This window comes from Phaenicophaeus curvirostris, chromosome 24, assembly GCF_032191515.1.
Source record: "Phaenicophaeus curvirostris isolate KB17595 chromosome 24, BPBGC_Pcur_1.0, whole genome shotgun sequence".
In the NCBI taxonomy this organism is placed as follows: Eukaryota; Metazoa; Chordata; class Aves; order Cuculiformes; family Cuculidae; genus Phaenicophaeus; species Phaenicophaeus curvirostris.
Window position 1 is genome coordinate 3,584,664 of NC_091415.1, and position 16,507 is coordinate 3,601,170.

General features: G+C 56.0%; 1 protein-coding gene across 3 annotated transcripts in view; it reads right to left on the minus strand.

The window, feature by feature from the left end:
• Window positions 1-237: 237 nt before the first annotated feature.
• The window catches only part of FOXP4 (forkhead box P4), a 68,959-nt gene continuing 52,689 nt past the window's right edge, over window positions 238-16,507 (minus strand). For 2 of the 3 annotated variants that reach the window (XM_069876105.1, XM_069876104.1), the window contains 9 exons: window positions 14,689-14,776; window positions 13,093-13,176; window positions 11,996-12,197; window positions 11,193-11,269; window positions 10,881-10,982; window positions 6,313-6,434; window positions 6,119-6,185; window positions 5,827-5,993; window positions 4,520-5,311 (listed from right to left, as the gene is read on the minus strand). In XM_069876105.1, coding sequence (XP_069732206.1) covers window positions 5,167-5,311; window positions 5,827-5,993; window positions 6,119-6,185; window positions 6,313-6,434; window positions 10,881-10,982; window positions 11,193-11,269; window positions 11,996-12,197; window positions 13,093-13,176; window positions 14,689-14,776 — 1,054 coding nt within the window. In that variant the 3' untranslated portion in view covers window positions 4,520-5,166. Of the gene's footprint in view, window positions 1,773-4,519; window positions 5,312-5,826; window positions 5,994-6,118; window positions 6,186-6,312; window positions 6,435-10,880; window positions 10,983-11,192; window positions 11,270-11,995; window positions 12,198-13,092; window positions 13,177-14,688; window positions 14,777-16,507 lie in introns of those variants that run through there. The other variant, XR_011339070.1, reaches the window with a different exon arrangement.

The following is a 16,507-nucleotide window of genomic DNA, read 5'->3' on the forward strand; positions in this document are numbered from 1 at the left end:
GGATGGAGCTTGGAGCCCCTGATCCAGTGGGAGGTGTTGGAACTGGATGTGCTTTGAGGCCTGTTCTGATCCAAACCATTCTATGATTCCGTTCTACCCCAACAGCAACAGTGCAGAGCAAGGAACTTCTCTCCCCTCTGACACCCAGGCTGACCTTGGTCCTAAAGAGCCTACAAGAATTACAAGTCAGATATTTTATAAATCAATAATCATAACAAAGCAGCCAGCAGAGCAGCATGATAAGTAATTTATTTTATTGCATTTTATAATGCCATTGTCCATACAGATTACATGCAGCTAGATCTACTGTACAAGGGTTTACCGTCTGCCAACGCAGACACACGGAAGTTCAGAGTACAAATACACAGCAATGCTATTTCCTTTATACAGCACGAGGGATGCGGCAGCGAAGGCGGCGGCGGGAGAGAAAGAGTCACTTTATACACATCCTCCCTCCCTTCCACCCTCCAGCCCCCTCGGACCTCATCCCACCTCCCCAGCATCACCTTCCCACCCAGTGCCAAAGAGGATGGGGGAAAAAAAAGGGGTGGCAGGGGGAAGAAGAAGACTGTGGCAGGGTTGGTGCTTCCCAGAGGAAGGGATGCTCCTAGCATCCCCAAGGGATGGGGAAGCTCCCAGAATCCCCATGGGATGGAGATGCCCCAAGCATCCCCAGGGGATGGGGAAGTTCCCAACATCTCCAAGGGATGGGGATGCTCCCAATATCTCCAGGGATGGGGATGCTCCCAACATCTCCAAGGGATGGGGATGCTCCCAACATCTCCAAGGGATGGGGATGCTCCCAACATCTCCAAGGGATGGGGATGCTCCCAATATCTTCAAGGGATGGGGATGCTCCCAACATCTCCAAGGGATGAGGATGCTCCCACCCTGGGCACCCAACCTGGGTTCCACTGAGCAGCTCTGGGGAGCAGAGGGTCCCCAAGCCCCCGGGGCTCTGACCCGTCCCTACCTTCCCCAACGCTTCCAGGACAAAAACCTAGATCCAGGGTGATCCTCTCAGGCTGCGAGGCCGGCCAGGCGTGTAAACAAAGCAAAGAAACCCTTTGGTTTAACGCAGGTTCAGCTGCTGCTTTCCCTTCGTCTCCACTGGCCTCCCCAGCAGCCTCCCAGTGCTACCAGTACCCTTGCCCTTCAAGCACTGGTTTCTGCCCCCTCCAGCTCTAGCTATTTGGGGGAGGGTAAAAAAATTCATTGGAAACAAAATAGAAAAACGTGGAAAAAATGAGTAATTCCTTCAGTGAAAGACAGCAGAAAAATGCCTTTACTTCCAGGGAGGTGCCCATCCCTTCCCCTCACAGAGGGGGGAAGAAACAGGGAATAAAACAATAAAAACCCAGAAAAACCCAAAATGAACAATTCGTGTTGGTAGGTTTAAACCCAGTATATATATATCTCAATATATACAGACATACAATTCTGCCACACGTTGTGTTTGGTCCTTTAATCCTTCCTTATCCCCCTCCCTGTGTTTGAGGTAAGACACGCAGAACTCGGTAAAAAACAGCAAAAAAGAAACCCAAAACGGCAAAAAAGAAAGCCAAGGGGTGTGTGTGTGCAGGCGTCACGGTACCTGGGATGGGCTGGGACCCTGCAGGGGCGGCAGGCAGGGTTGGGGGGTAAGAAAAATGAATTAAATTTACCCCTGAGTATCAAACCGGGCACGTTTCTCGTTAAATCACCCACCGTGATTCCCGTTTCAGCAACAGCCGGGGAAGAGGCATCACCTGGAGCCACAGGACTTGCCAAACCTGTGCATGTGTTTAAAGAAAAAAAACTCCTTTATATTTATATATTTATTTATATATATATATAATATATATAGAGTGCTCTTTGGAGCCAGAATGGTGGCTAAAGACCTATAGGAATATCCCGAGGTGGAGGGGAAGGCGCCAGGTTGTGCTCGTGGGGTTTTGGGGGTGATGGAGTCCCGGGATTTTGGATCTGTGGAGATGTGGAGGCATTTCGGGGTTGCCTGTACCTCTGGAAAAGCTTAAAAATATACTAACTCCCACCCTGAGCGGGATGGCAGTGGCATGGGAGGGCTCGCCGGGTGTGCTCCTGCCAGGAGCGCCTTGGCTGAACCGTATGCAAAAACCAGGGGGTTACGCAGCTCTAAATAACTTGAAAAGCACGAGGAAGGCGAGGGGAAAGGATTCAGGAGGAGTAAACGGATGGGAGCGACTGAACCATCCCAGAACAATGAGAACCACGCAGAGCTCGGAGCTGTGGGGATGGAGCCTCCAGCAGGAGAACCCTAGCAGCACCCACCACATCCCCTCTCCTGCACCCCAGCTGTGCTCGCATAAATCAGGCTGTAAAACCTTCTCCTGCTGCAGAAAGGACAAGCAACACCAGTAAAAGGGCAGGTCATCCCCAGTACAAAGCCAGCTGGTTCCACTGGGGTGGTCCAGACCTGCTGGAGCAGCACGAGGGGCGACACCGGCTGCTGGCGTGAAGAGGCAGAATTGGAGATATGAACCAAAAATAGGGATGGAGGGGGATGCTGAAGGTGAACCGAGATGGAGAAGCAGTGGAGGACACCAACATCCATCCCATTCATCCTGCCCTGCTCCTTCAGACAAGGAAAGGAGTAAAGCGTGACACGAAACGCCTGCCTGCGGCAGCTGTAAACTTGTTTGAAACAATAACTTAAAATCCAAAGACTGAGAAAGAGAAGAGGGAAAGAAGGAAAAATAAAAGAAGGGAACAGAAAAGAAGAAAAAAGGAAAGAAGGGAAAAGAAAAGAAGAAAAAAGGAAAGAAGGGAAAAGAAAAGGAGAAAGAAAGGGGGAAAAGAAGGAAAAAAGAAGGAAAGAGAAAGGAAGGAGGAAGGAAAGGGAAAGGGAAGGGAAAGGAAAGGAAAATACTCAGGCTGCACCCACCCTGCAAGAAATGGGGTTCAGTTCAAGCCCCCCAGCCAGGGCAGAGTCTTTGGTGTCTGGCAGAGCCCGGTGGGAGCTGGTGGCCGCAAGGACGAACTGGTAGAAGCTGGAGGGTGAGGGGAAGCTGGTGGCTTGGCAAATCTCCTTGCCTTGATATTTCAGCAGCGGGCGAAGGAGAGAGCGAGGCTGCAGCACAGGGAGAAACACGGGTCGAGTGGAGACACCTAGCGAAGGCCGGCTCGGCACGGCACAGCCAGCACCCAGCAGCAGCAGATTTTGCAGGTTTTTCTGTTTCTTATAAGAAAAGTAAAGAACCCCCTTGCAGCACCAGCCGGGGGAGATGCTAGTGACCCCCAGCAGTAGCCCCCACCAGGCTGTGCCTCCCCCCAGGGCAGCTGCTGCTCCCTGAGGGTCTTGGCATCCCCCAGGATGGTGCTGGGGTGGCACAGGGGGACAAAGCAGGGGGGAGCCAGGTACCCCCCCTCCATCTCAGCAGGCACCTGGGTACCGAGGATGCAATCGGCAGTGCAACAAGACGTGCTGGGGCGATTTGAGGTACGGGCTCACCCTGGGGACAACACATGCCACGGGGTGAAAAGCCCCTTGGGGACACCGCAGAGGTGATGCACGGTGACAAATGAGCAGAGATCCCCACGAGCCACACCTGCGGGTCGTGCTTTCAACCCAAACCACAGCTCCTGGGGTTGCTGCACCCGGATCCCGGCATGGGGCTGGGGCTGCCCCCACTGCCAGCATCTCAACTTGGAGGTGCCAGGCGCAGGGAGGGACGAAGCAGCCCTCAGGATCGCTTTGGGAGAGCCCGGAGCTGGGCTCAAACCCAGGAGCAGCTCCTTGTCCATCACAGCAAGTCCCCTGACACCCCGCTGTGTGCCATGACAGCCAGTGCCAGCCCAGCCACGCCAGGAAAGGTCCTGGTCCCCGAGGCCACCAGCTGCCAGCGAGGAGGAGCCCAGTGCCGAGTACCCACGTCACCACCACAGAAAGAAAGAGCAGGGAGAAGAGGGCTGTTTGGTTGTGTTGTTCTCATTATTATTAATATTTCTCTCTTTTTTTTTTTTTTTTTTTTTTGGCATCAATACCATCTGTTCACCTGAACTACGGACCTTCTGTCTCTAGAAATCTTTTGGTATCTTCCCATCTGGACACACACAAAAGGATAACGAAAAGAAAAGATGAAAGCAGCTCGGCTCGCCAGCCACAGCCAGGTCGGGGCCACCAAGCAGCAGCTCGGTGCCAGGCTCTGCCCACGCCAGCTCCTCTGCGAGTGCCTCCCAGGAGGATGCTCAGCGGTGGTGGATGCCGCCTCCTTGTGCCATTGCCCCAGCTTTGGAGGAGGAACCGGGCACGCAGGGGACTTTCCCTGAAGTTGAAGTCAGGCCACTGGCCACCCCTGCATGGGCTGGGAGAGGTGTCAGCGCCGCAGCCGATTTTAAGAAGGAATCGGGGAGCTGTGTCCTCGCTGCCCGGCGCTGGAGGTCGGCTGGGGACGGTCATCGCTGCTGGGGGCCACCAGATCCACCAGCAGAGACTGCAGGGCTCAGGGATCGCAGTCAACCCGGGTGGGCTTAGCAACCTGCCAGAGGTGACAAGGCAAAGGGGACCCAGTCCCACCAACGCCGCCGGTCCTCATCCTTCCCCAGTCGCAAGCCAACGGTGCGAGCCCGGTGTCCAGACCACGGCAGAGGACTCACCCTCATTTCTGCTGTTTCTTCCCCCAAAGCTGGGTGGAGGCAGCGCGTGGGCAGGGTCCACGGTCCCTCCTAGTGCAAAACCCACTAGGGGACGGAGAGATGCCGGCGGGTTCCTGCCATCGCCTTCTCTCCCCGGGGCGGTCGCTGGCAGAGCATCACCAGGGAAGTGGGGACGGAGGAGCCTTCCCCACGGCCACCACACAAGGGGAAGGAAGGAAGGGACCATTTTGGACAGAAACAACCTACCATCCTCGTTCACCAGTCACTAACCAAGGGAGGAGGGGAGAAAAAGCCCAGCTCTTGGGTTTCTGCTTCTTGTGCCGCAGGGTCTGTCGGTCCCCAGGGCCGCGGCACAGGGTCGATGGGAGCGGGAGGAACACGCCGTCAGCAACGGGTTGTTGCACCAAGGAAAACCTTTTGCTTTGTGGAAGTGCCTTTAAGAAACGGGTTAACGCCGAAGGTCACCTTGGAGAGGTGGAAGCTGTCATTTGGTCTCCGGCCAGGAGGGTGGGAAGGGTTTGTCCCTCGGTGAGGAGGAGGAAGGGGTCCTTAGGACAAGTCTTCCACTGGCAGCTCCTCCTCCAGGTCCCTGTCATCGGGAATCGTCACATTCTGGTTGGTGGTGGCCATCAGCGAGACGGGTCTGCTGTCATCTTCTGCCTCGGCGGGTTCTTCCTTCACGTGCACTGGATGGCTGCAGGGAGGGAAGCCTTCAGCCTCGGGGAGCCAAGTCCCACTGGATGCAACCACTCCAAATCCCTTCCATCCCCATACAGAATTACACAGGATCACCAGGTTGGAAAAGACCCACCAGATCATTGAGTCCAACCATTCCCATCAATCACTAAACCATGTCCCTCAGTGCCTCATCCACCCATCCCTTAAACCCCTCCAGGGAAGGGGACTCAACCCCCTTCCCTGGGCAGCCTCTGCCAGGGACCAATGACCCTTTCCATGAAAATTTTTTTCCTGATGTTCAGCCTAAACCTCCCCTGGTGGAGCTTGAGGCCATTCCCTCTCGTCCTGTCACTTGGGAGAAGAGGCCAGCACCCTCCTCTCCACAACTTCCTTTCAGGGTTTGGGAGCCATGGGAGGTAAGAAGCAGCTCCAGTTGCCTGGAACGCCACTATCCCTTAGCTCCAAACCCTCCAGCAGCCCAGTAATGCCCACCAGCACCATCCCTTGTCCCTTGTCCCCCGCCAGGCTGACCTGTACTGCTGTGGGGACAGGCGGGGGCTGTTGCTGCCGTTGCTGTTGACCTGCTCCACGGTGCTGCTGACGTCGTCGTGGCCCACGTGCAGCATGCCGCTGGCCGAGCTGGTGTTGATCATGGTGGGGCTGTTCAGCAGTGGGAAGCTGCTCTCTGCCAGCGCAGCCTGCAAGAGAAAGTGGCAGCGGCTCAAAGCACGAAGGATGTGAGACCGTGACGGACAACAGGACTGCGGAGCAGTGGGGGTTCAGTGTCCCGGCATCCCTGCCAAGGATGGGTTTGGGTCCTTACCTGGTAACTTGCATTAAGTGCTCCGTACCCGAGTCCTGAAATCATGTTTTTGACTAAAGTCGGACTCCTGCAGCAAGAGAGAAAGCAAAACAATGCACGGCTGAGAGCTCCCAGCCCAGGGATAGGGGGGTTGGCGGTGGAGGTGGGTGCAAGAGCAGCTCCCAGGCTCCATCGCATGGGAGAGGAGGACCCACCCTGTCATCTTTGGTGGCCTTCGCTTTTGGTACTCGTGCTCATCGACAGTCCAGACGGCTCCCTTGACGTTCTCCACGCGCACGAAGCACTTGTGCAGGCTCAGGTTGTGGCGGACGGCGTTCTGCGGGCAACGCAAGCAGGAATGCTCAGTGACATGGACCCCTTTTCCTCCCCACCCTTCTCCTCACCCCACCCTTGCAGGTTCCCATGGATCCAGGCTTTCTTCTCCATGCTTGGCTTGTTTACAGTCCAAATGGAGATGCTGCAAATGCTTGCTCACCCCAGCAGCACCAAGGGGGTTTAGGAGCTGAGCTCCCAAGCTGCACATGGGACAGTTGTGGACCTTGGCCAGATCATAGAATCCTCAAATGATTTGGGTCAGAAGGGACCTCAAAGCCCGCTCAGTTCCACCCCCTGTCATGGGCAGGGACACCTCCCACTGGATCAGGTTGCTCCAAGTCCCATCCAACCTGGCCTTGAACCCCTCCAGGATGGGGCAAGATACTGAGGAGGATGGGGACAGCTTGGGACAAGGGACAAGTCACATCAGCAAGGACCCAGGAGCAGAGCCACCCTCGTCACTACAGCTGACTTGGTGATGCTCAGCAAAGCTAGCTAATTTTTCTTTTCTTTTTCTCCCCCCGACCCTCCCTTTTGGTCCTTTCCCTCCCTTTCTTCTTTACATCGACCATCTTTACATTTCTAAATGTAAAATAAAGAGACACACACGTAGGCAGACAGCACAGCCCCGAGAGATACCAGCTCCCTTTTCCCCTTCCAACTCCCTGCCATTTGCTACTGCCCCTATTTCATTACCAATTTTAATTTGCCTCTAATTAAATCCTGTGTATTTTTCCGACTCACTTGCTAATCCATGAGGGAGGCAGGAGGCTGGAGTGGAATCTCTCCGAGCTATAATTACAAAGGGCCTAATCACGCCGGGGCTCTGCCTTTGAATAAATTTCCTTGCATTAAGGTTCTCAGATTCTCTGCCTTGCAAATGAGAATGACCCCAATTTCAGGAAGTTGGCCTCGGAGGGTTTTTTTTTTATATATATTTTTTTTTATTTCGAGTCCTGATTCGTGATGAGAGACTAATTCGTTACGCTAAAACATTAACAGCAATTTAAAAGGTCGAACGGGGGCTCTATAAACAAAGGAGCCGGCCAACACAACAAGGCAAAAGGAGACACAAGGACTGAACCCCCCCACGCTGCAAAGTGTTTAGAGTTCCCAGAAACTCATCAAATTGTACCATTGCCCCTTTTTCTTTTTACTTTAAGGACAAAACCAAACAAAGATTGGCTCCTTCCTTCGTCCTGCATCCACCCACCTATCCATCCACCCATCCACCCATCCATCCATCCATCCATCCATCCATCCATCCACATCCATCTATCCATTTATCCATCTATCCATCCATCCTTCCTTCCTTCCACCCATCGGCTGCTGCCCTGCACCCACTGCCCACCAGCCAACTTCAGCATCTCCAGCTGTGCTGTGGTGCCCGGTGCTGCTCCTGCTCCTCTCGCTGTTTAGCAGACCCAGCCCAAAGAGGAAACTTTGCAACCAGCTCCCCTGGCTCCCAGGAGCTCGTTCCTGGGGAAGGAGATTCAGGCACAGGTGCTGCTGTTTGGTGGGAGGTTTTTTTGAGGAATCCCTGGTGTCACCATCACTCCTACACAGAGGGATATGCTCAATTTGGAACATGCCTTACCCCAAGGACCAAGACATCACTTGTCCTCAGACACCGTGCTGGCATCTGCTGCCTGAAGAAGTGGTGGCTGCCCCATCCCTGGAGGGGTTCAAGGCCAGGTTGGATGGGGCTGGGAGCCCCTGATCCCGTGGGAGGTGTCCCTGCCCATGGCAGGGGTGGAACTGGATGGGGTCTAAGGTCCCATCCAACCCAAGCCATTCTATGATTCTGTCTCCACAGAGAAGGGCCCGGCTGCACTCAGCACCGCACACACGGGCATCCTGAGGAGCTGGAAAGCGAAGGGGCACCCTGGACACTGCAGGACGAGCCCCCGGCCCTCGCTCTGTCCTTGCACTGTCCCTGCAAACACCCCACTCCCTGCCCGCGCCTGGGGGTCTGAAGTCCGTGTGGGGCTGGGTCCTGCTGCTGCCCTCGAACCCCCACGTTCTGGTGAGCAAACACAGGAATTCCTCCGCTTGCCAGGGCCGGATTCTGCCCTGCACTCCCCTTCCTGTGAGCACAGGGGACTCCTGGTCCAAACAAAGCCCTGATTAAAGGCAAGATGCGTGGCAAAGCCCAAACCCTTGATGCACGCGGAGATGCAGCCCCAGCAGTGCCCGCGTCCCCACTCTGTGACACCCCCCTGCCTGCAGAAACCAGCGGGTGCCGCGTTTGCAATGGCAAAAGTGGAGATGAAATCAATCCTAGCTTCGGGTAGGATGAGATTCAGCATCACTGGAACCCGGGATGCCAGGTGCTGAGCAGGTTGCTGGTCCCAGGACGTAGAAAAGGTGATAGGTGAGATCCCCGACACGGGAATCATCGAACCATGGAACGGTTTGGATTGGAAGGGACCTTAAAGCTCATCCAATTCCTCCCCTTGCTATGGGCAGGGACACCTCCTGCTGGATCAGGTTGTTCAAATCCTCCTGCCTGGTGCCGGGATGGACCCCTGCCTCATCCTACCGTGGCTTTTGTATTTCGAGAGAGTATTTGTTCAGTGCCAGCCTTGCCTGCTCTGTTTGCTTCTCATCTTTGTCTTTTCTAATGATGTTTGCTTTACGCCCCCAGTCCTGCCCCCTGCGCTGGGGGTCTCCCCGTGGACACCCACACCGCACCGTGGCTCTGCTCCGCTATGGGGATGGGGTTTCCACCTTGACCCCAGCACCCCTGCCCCATCCCAGAGGGAAAACACAGCAGGAGACGAGGGAGAAGCCGCAGCAGAAATGGTTTTCTGAAGAGCGGAAATACCTTATATTTTTCCTGTGTCTCCCCCTCTTTCAAAACAAGCCTGACCTTGAACACTGAAAACTGTGAAGGGAATCATTCCCCCACACCAGGTCTTTTTAATCCCCTGCCAACTCTTTTGGTAGGGGAACAGGAAAAAAAAAAGAGCAGCAAAAAGGGAGCCAGAAGGGCTGAGGGATGCCCCTGTGAGAACATCGGCTCTGCTCTCGGGTAACACGGGGTGAGGGGAGCTGCAAAAAGAACAAAACCGAAACATTTATTCCTTTCAGCTAGTAAAAGGAAAGGAAAATGGCATTTTCACCTGCCATTATCTCATTGCACAGATGGGGAAACTGAGGCACGGAGCTGGGAAAGGGTTGCCCTGGATAGACCCTGCTCTGCCCCATCCTGGGGAGCAGCTCTCCATCGCTTCCCACCCTCTCCCCAAAGCTGGAGGTGTCCCCACGGGGCTGGTGGTGGCAGCGCTGCTCCCGAGGATGCTCCCAGCAGCGCTGCAGTGCTGCACGTGTGCCGTGAGGGGGACTCCAGACTGACACAAGGCCATGGCCAGCACCAAAAACTGGCCCAGGCAACTCTGGCTGCTCCTGCCCTTCTCCTTCCACTTGCCAGCCCTGCTTGGCACGGGCCGTGCCGCAGCCAGGGGCCACCCAGAGCACTTGGAAGCCTATTATTCACCCAAAATTCTCTGTACAGTAGCAAACCCCTGCCTGCAAGCTCTGATCTGCAGAAGCAACACATGGGGGCTCCAGAATAACTGGTTCCTCCTTAACCCTTTCCAAATTCCACCATCTCGCTTGCCCTCTGCTTATTCTGATTCTTTTCTTTTTGAAGTGTTGGTTTCCCTTTGCTTCTTGCTGCCCCGAGCAGGAGGAAGCTGGGTGGCAGTAGATTCATGCAGCACGATGCAATAAATAAATCTTCCCTGGTTGGGGCATAACTGCTCCTTCTCACCACCACCCCTGTCCTCTGAGACGCGTTTTCTCACTTCTCAGCTCCTAAATAACCAAGGAGGAAGCAGCCTCGGCACCCTAAACTCACACCCGTCAGCCCAGGCCAGTGACAAACAGCTCCTTGGTGCCAAAAACTTCCGATCCCTGCCCATCCAGCACTGTGCATGTGGGTGGGGAGCCGGGGGGCACAGGCTTGGGGGCTCACAGCGGAGCTGTGGGTCCCCTCCATCCCTCCAAATCAGCTTCTGCATCCCTGGCCATCACTGAGACCCAACCGCGGCCGCATCTCAAAGCCGGCACCTCCTGCCTCTGGGTTATCATTAACCTTCTTTGCTATTTCGAGTGTCTCCCTCTTATCCCTGCCCTTCTCCTGGTGCTGTGATGGGTGGATCTGCTCCAGTCCCAGCTCCACAAACCACCCCCCCACAGCATGTCCCTTTGCCGTATCCTACTGCGCAATGTGTCCCCAAACACCTGGGATGCATTTTGAGAGAAAAATGTGGGATTGATCCACAATATCACTTCCTGCACCATCTCAGAGCCGTGCAATGAACTGGCCCTTTACTACAGGTGCTCACAGAAAGCTGGAGCATCTCCCACTCCCAAATGGGATATAGTGAGCCCAGTGGTGGGATGAGGTGAGCCTCACAGTGCTGAGAGGGGTTGCTCTCACCTTCCAGGTGGCCGTGTTCCTCCGGAAATAGGCAAACATCCGTGTGAACCAGTTATAGATTTCGTTCAACGTTAGCTGCCTGTCAGGGGTCTCCAGGATGGCCTGGGAAACCAGAAAAGGGACAAGAGCATCACTCGCGATGCCCCGGTGGGGGTCGATGACCATCCTACGGTGAGGCAGGAGGAGCAGGAATCAGGGTTCAGGGGTTCCCCCAGGAATGAGAAAGTGGGGAAGAGCGTGGCTTCAACCAAGCTGCTCCACAAGCAGGTCTTGGGGTGCAGAACTGAACCCCATGGCGTGGGAGCCACTCACCTGCCGGATGAGTGAGGCATACGTGAAGGGCGGCCGGACGTCCGCATTTTTGTAGAACTCGTGATTCTGTGCAAGTTCTGGAGGGGGGACAAGAAACAGGGGTGCAGGGAGTGAAGGGACCTGCTTTGGGACCCGAGGTCCTTAGGATAGAGGGCACAGGGAGTGAAGGGACCTGCTTTGGGACCCGAGGTCCTTAGGATGGAGGGTGCAGGGAGTGAAGAGACCAGCTTTGGGACCTGAGGTCCTTAGGATGGAGGGTGCAGGGAGTGAAGGGACCCGCTTTGGGACCTGAGGTCCTCAGGATGGAGGGCACAGGGAGTGAAGGGACCCGCTTTGGGACCCGAGGTCCTTAGGATGGAGGGTGCAGGGAGTGAAGGGACCCGCTTTGGGACCTGAGGTCCTCAGGACGGAAGGTGCAGGGAGTGAAGGGACCCGCTTTGGGACCCGAGGTCCTTAGGATAGAGGGTGCAGGGAGTGAAGGGACCCGCTTTGGGACCCGAGGTCCTTAGGATGGAGGGTGCAGGGAGTGAAGGGACCCGCTTTGGGACCTGAGGTCCTCAGGACGGAAGGTGCAGGGAGTGAAGGGACCCGCTTTGGGACCCGAGGTCCTTAGGATAGAGGGTGCAGGGAGTGAAGGGACCCGCTTTGGGACCCGAGGTCCTTAGGGTGGAGGGTGCAGGGAGTGAAGGGATCCGCTTTGGGACCCAAGGTGCTCAGGATGGAGGGCACAGGGAGTGAAGGGATCCGCTTTGGGACCTGAGGTCCTCAGGATGGAGGGTGCTGAGCCCATTTTCAGAGCTCACCTGAAGATATCGGGGTGCAGAACTTCTCTGAGTTTCTCCTGCGGATGGGCCCCACGTTGTGTAAAGTGGAAGAGCTGATGACGGAGGGGCCCTGCCGCAGCGGGGTGATGGGCGCCGTGGCGGAGGTGGGGGGATGAGGTAAGCCGTCGGGGAACGTGTCGGAAGTGCTCTTGGAGAGGGTGGCACTGGAGACCAGGTTCAGCTGCACGGACAGGCGGGAGGGAGGGCAGGCAGTTGGGCATCAGTGCAGGGAAGGCAGGGGCTGGGAGAGCCCCAGACACACCGGCTGAGCCGGCGCGTGCCGCAACACAAGCAGCGAAGGACTCGTAGAGGGGAGACTTGGTGGGCTTAGCAGGGATGGGGCGCAACCGCAGGATGGGATGCAGCCAAAGGATGGGGATGCAATCGTGGGAGAGGATGCAGCTGCAGGACGGGATGCAACCAAGGGATATGGCCTCAAGCTGCACCGGGGGAGGTTCAGATTGGACATGAGGAAAAATTCCTTCACTGAAAGGGTTTTCAAGCACTGGCAGAGGCTGCCCAGGGAGGTGGTTGAGTCCCCATCCCTGGAGGGGTTTAAAATATGGGCAGATGAAGTGCTTAAGGATATGGTTTAGTAATGGACAGGTACTGTTGGGCTTGATGATCTCAAAGGTCATTTCCAACCTAGCGATTCCACGATTCTGTGACAGGGATGCAACCATGAGAGAGGATGCACCCACGGGACAGGGATGCAACAGCAGAAAAGGATGCACCCACAAGCTGAGATGCAGCCATGGGACCGAGGATGCAACCACAGGTGGGGAGGAACCCGCAGAACAGGATTGCAGCCACGGGATGTACGTATCTGAGCTGGTGGAGCAGCACAACACGCTGACACAGGCTGTGTTTTACCCTGCCTGATGTCTTCCACCAGCACACGGGACCAGGTGATGCTCACTGGAGCGTGGCCAGGGCACGTCCATCCCATGGAGCCCATCCATCTGTGGTGGCCACGCGCAGGGCAGGGAGGAGATGGCAGCCAGTGGGGAGGGGCAACAGGAGGAGAGAGGGCGACAGCGGGGATGTACGAGAGCAGGAGACGGATGCACGCTTACAGGTTGGCTGAAAGGCTTTGGCTCTGAAGGTCTCATGTGAAGATGGGCCATCATTGCTTGGAGACGCTCGCTCTCCTTTGCCAGCTGGAGGAAGCAAGAAGGAGAGACAGTCAGGCAGTGCTGGCAGTCACCCATGGAGGTGCCACAGCCTCGAGAAGCTGCTCCCCGAGCCCTGCCTACAGTCAGGCAGCAGCCTCCAGCATCCCCACAAGAGTCACTCCTGCCTGACACCGAGTCCTTCTGAGAGCCCCAGCAGGACTGTGGCTCCGCACCCATCACAGCAGCATGGGGGTCACCACTGCTCTGGTTCCATGTGTACAGCCAGGTGAAAAACCTCTGATGAAACAGAGCCGTTTCACACGTCCTGGCCACCCACTGCAGCCCTTGCTCACCTCCTGGGCTCTCTGGTGCCAGCTGATCCGTCCCCTTCACACTCCTCCAGCCTCTGCTGCCTCCCACACACCAGCAGCTCCCTGTCCACCCATCCCTCCGTCCGTCCATCCATCCACCCGGACGTGCAACATCACTTTAATTGCGCATTCCTGCCTGTTTACTCCCCGGAGTGCAAAGAAGGGTGAAATATTCACTGTGGCACCAGGAGCGATTTTGAGCCCGACGGAGGCGATGGGATCTGACACCCGCTTTCTTCCCGTCACCTTCCCTTTCCACCGCGACCCCTCAAGCTCAAGGCTCGGCTGTGTCCCCACATGCTGCCAGCTCTCCCACCAGCCAAGCCCTCTCCCCGGATGGGCACCCGAGCCGGGAGTCAGGCGAGGAAGGAGTTAAAGGCAGGAGCCCGAGTGGAGTTTGCTGCAAGTTTGGAGCAGCTTGGATGCTTTTGCGCTGTCGTGGTGCTCATTAGAGCTGACAGGTCTCTCCTCGTGATGCAGACGCTCTCCGCCGGCACAGCAGGAGCTCCGTGCTGAAAACTTTATAATTGGTAGCTCCGGTGGCAGGTTCTCCTCTCTGCACATGCAGCTTTCTGCTTGCCCTTCAGCTTTCCCCCCCTCCCCTCTTTAAGCCCCAGTAATTGCTTTCAACCTCTCGCTTTAGGCTGGGGAGCAGGATGCGATCGCACAGGCGGCTTTGCAGCCTCCCCACGCGGGAAAGTTTTGCTGCGTGGCCTCCAACCCTGCAGCCCCCATTACTGGAACCCCAGGCAGATGCTCCCAGGGCTGCTCCAAAACAGCACCCACTGCCACGCACAGCGATGGGAACGAACCTCTGAGAGCCCCTGAACACCCAGGCACCATCTCATCATCAGGGGCTGGTTTGGGTTGAAAGGGACCTTAAAGATCATCCAGTTGAGAGGCTGGGGCACAGCTCATATGGGTCTGTACCCTTCCAGGTCTGTGGCACCTCCTTGCACCCACAGGGACATTACAGGAAGGAGGGATAGTTTCCACCTTCCTCCAGCCCCATCATAATCATGCAGGGATGCTGGTATCACTGGGAGAACCAGTTTGAGGGTCTTGCAGGTCTTGATCTCCACCAGGATATGGCTCTCCTGCAGAGAGCAGCCAAGACATGGCTTGCAGAGCTGGAAAGGCGACAGCATTTTAAATCCATGTCCTTGGAGGCCGGGGCAGTACCCACCTGTATTTCCAGCTGCTGTACCACTTGCATCTGGACTCGACACTGGGCCGTGCTTCGGTCATCAAGTGCATGTTCTGTATTGAGGTGTCTGGGAGGAGAACAAGGAGGGTTAAGCCTGGACGTGCCCAGAATGCGGCCCCTCCACCTCGGCCACACCTGGGATCAGCCCCAACACGCCTGTAGGGCAGCAATGCTTGGAGACACTTGTGAAATGCTGCCTTTGTCAGAGATGCTCCACCTCTGCTGCCCTAAGTGTGACAAGCAGAGGGGAAACTGAGGCACAAAGGCAGCCAAACAAACTTGGCTGTGCCTCCTCCCTGAACCTGAGCTGGAGAGTGGCCACACAACCATCGCAGAACCATTAAGGCTGGAAAAGCTCATCCAGTCCAACCGTCAGCCTAGCCCCACTGTGCCTGCTAAACCATGTCCCCAAGTGCCACACAGTTTCTGAACTCCTCCAGGGACTGAGACTCCAGCCCTGCCCTGGGCAGCCTCTGCCAGGGCTTCACCACTCTTTCAGTACAAAAATTTTTCCTACTATCCAATCTAAATGTCCCCTGGCACAACTTGAGGCCATTTCCTCTTGTCTATCACTTGTTACCTGGGAGAAAAGCCCAGCACCCACCTCGCCACAACCTCCTTTCCAGGTCTCCCCTCAGCCTCCTCTTCTCCAGACTAAACAGCTCCAGGTCCCTCAGAACCTCCCAGAACCTCTGGGCTCCATCAAAGCAAGGTCCGTGTTGCAGCTGGGCTTGGCCTTCTGGAGATGGAAGTTGTCTGTCTGTCTGTCCCACACCTCAACAGGCACTCTTGTTGCCAGAGTGGGGACAGAAACACCTCGCTGGTTCTGCTGGGGAGGCTGCCCCGTGGGAAACTTGCTCCTGCAAGCACTAGGTGTGCTTAGAGGCACAGGGAGGTGGGATGCAGGGACCCTGGCTGGCACAGTGAGGCCCCTCTGCAACTGCGACCGAGCCCTGGGCATCCCCTTCCAACCTCAGCTTCCAAATCAGAGCTTGGTCATCTGTCCAGAGCCATGTAAACATGACCGGAGAGGTGGAAGGAGATGTCTTAGCTAGTTTCACCTTGTAAGTCAGAGGAAGAGGAAGGAGAATGCAGGAGCCTGACTCATTCATTCACTCAATGGCCACCAGGCAACGCTCCCTGAGCCTCCCCAGGCTGCCTTCGTGCCTCCTCATCCTCCTGTACAAGGCCTCTGCACAGCTCCCTCTCCGGAAACGAGGAGGCCAGGCCAGTCTGGGGGATGCTGCGACCAGAGCTGGTCGCAGGTGCGTGCCAGAGGACGGGATCAGTTTGTTCTGATCCTCAAACTTTGTTGATGGAGAGGGGAGACCTCATTGCTCTCTCCAACTACCTAAAAGGAGGTTGTGGAGAGGAGGGTTCTGGCCTCTTCTCCCAGGTGACGGGGGACAGGACGAGAGGGAACGGCCTCAAGCTCCACCAGGGGAGGTTTAGACTGAACATTAGGAAAAAAATTTTCACAGAAAGGGTCACTGGGCACTGGCAGAGGCTGCCCAGGGAGGGGGTTGAGTCACCTTCCCTGGAGAGGTTTAAGGGACAGGTGGACAAGGTGCTGAGGGACACGGTTTAGTGATTGATGGGAATGGTTGGACTTGATGATCTGATGGGTCTCTTCCAACCTGGTGATTCTATGATTCTATGGTGCATCTCGGCTGCTGCGCCGAGCAGACAGCCAGAGAGGTTGGGGGGGGAAGGAGCAAGCAAGCCCGTCAGTTCCTTCTGATGTCTTTGCTAAAAATCCCGGCTACAAAGAGATCTAATTGCAAATGAACTAATTAAG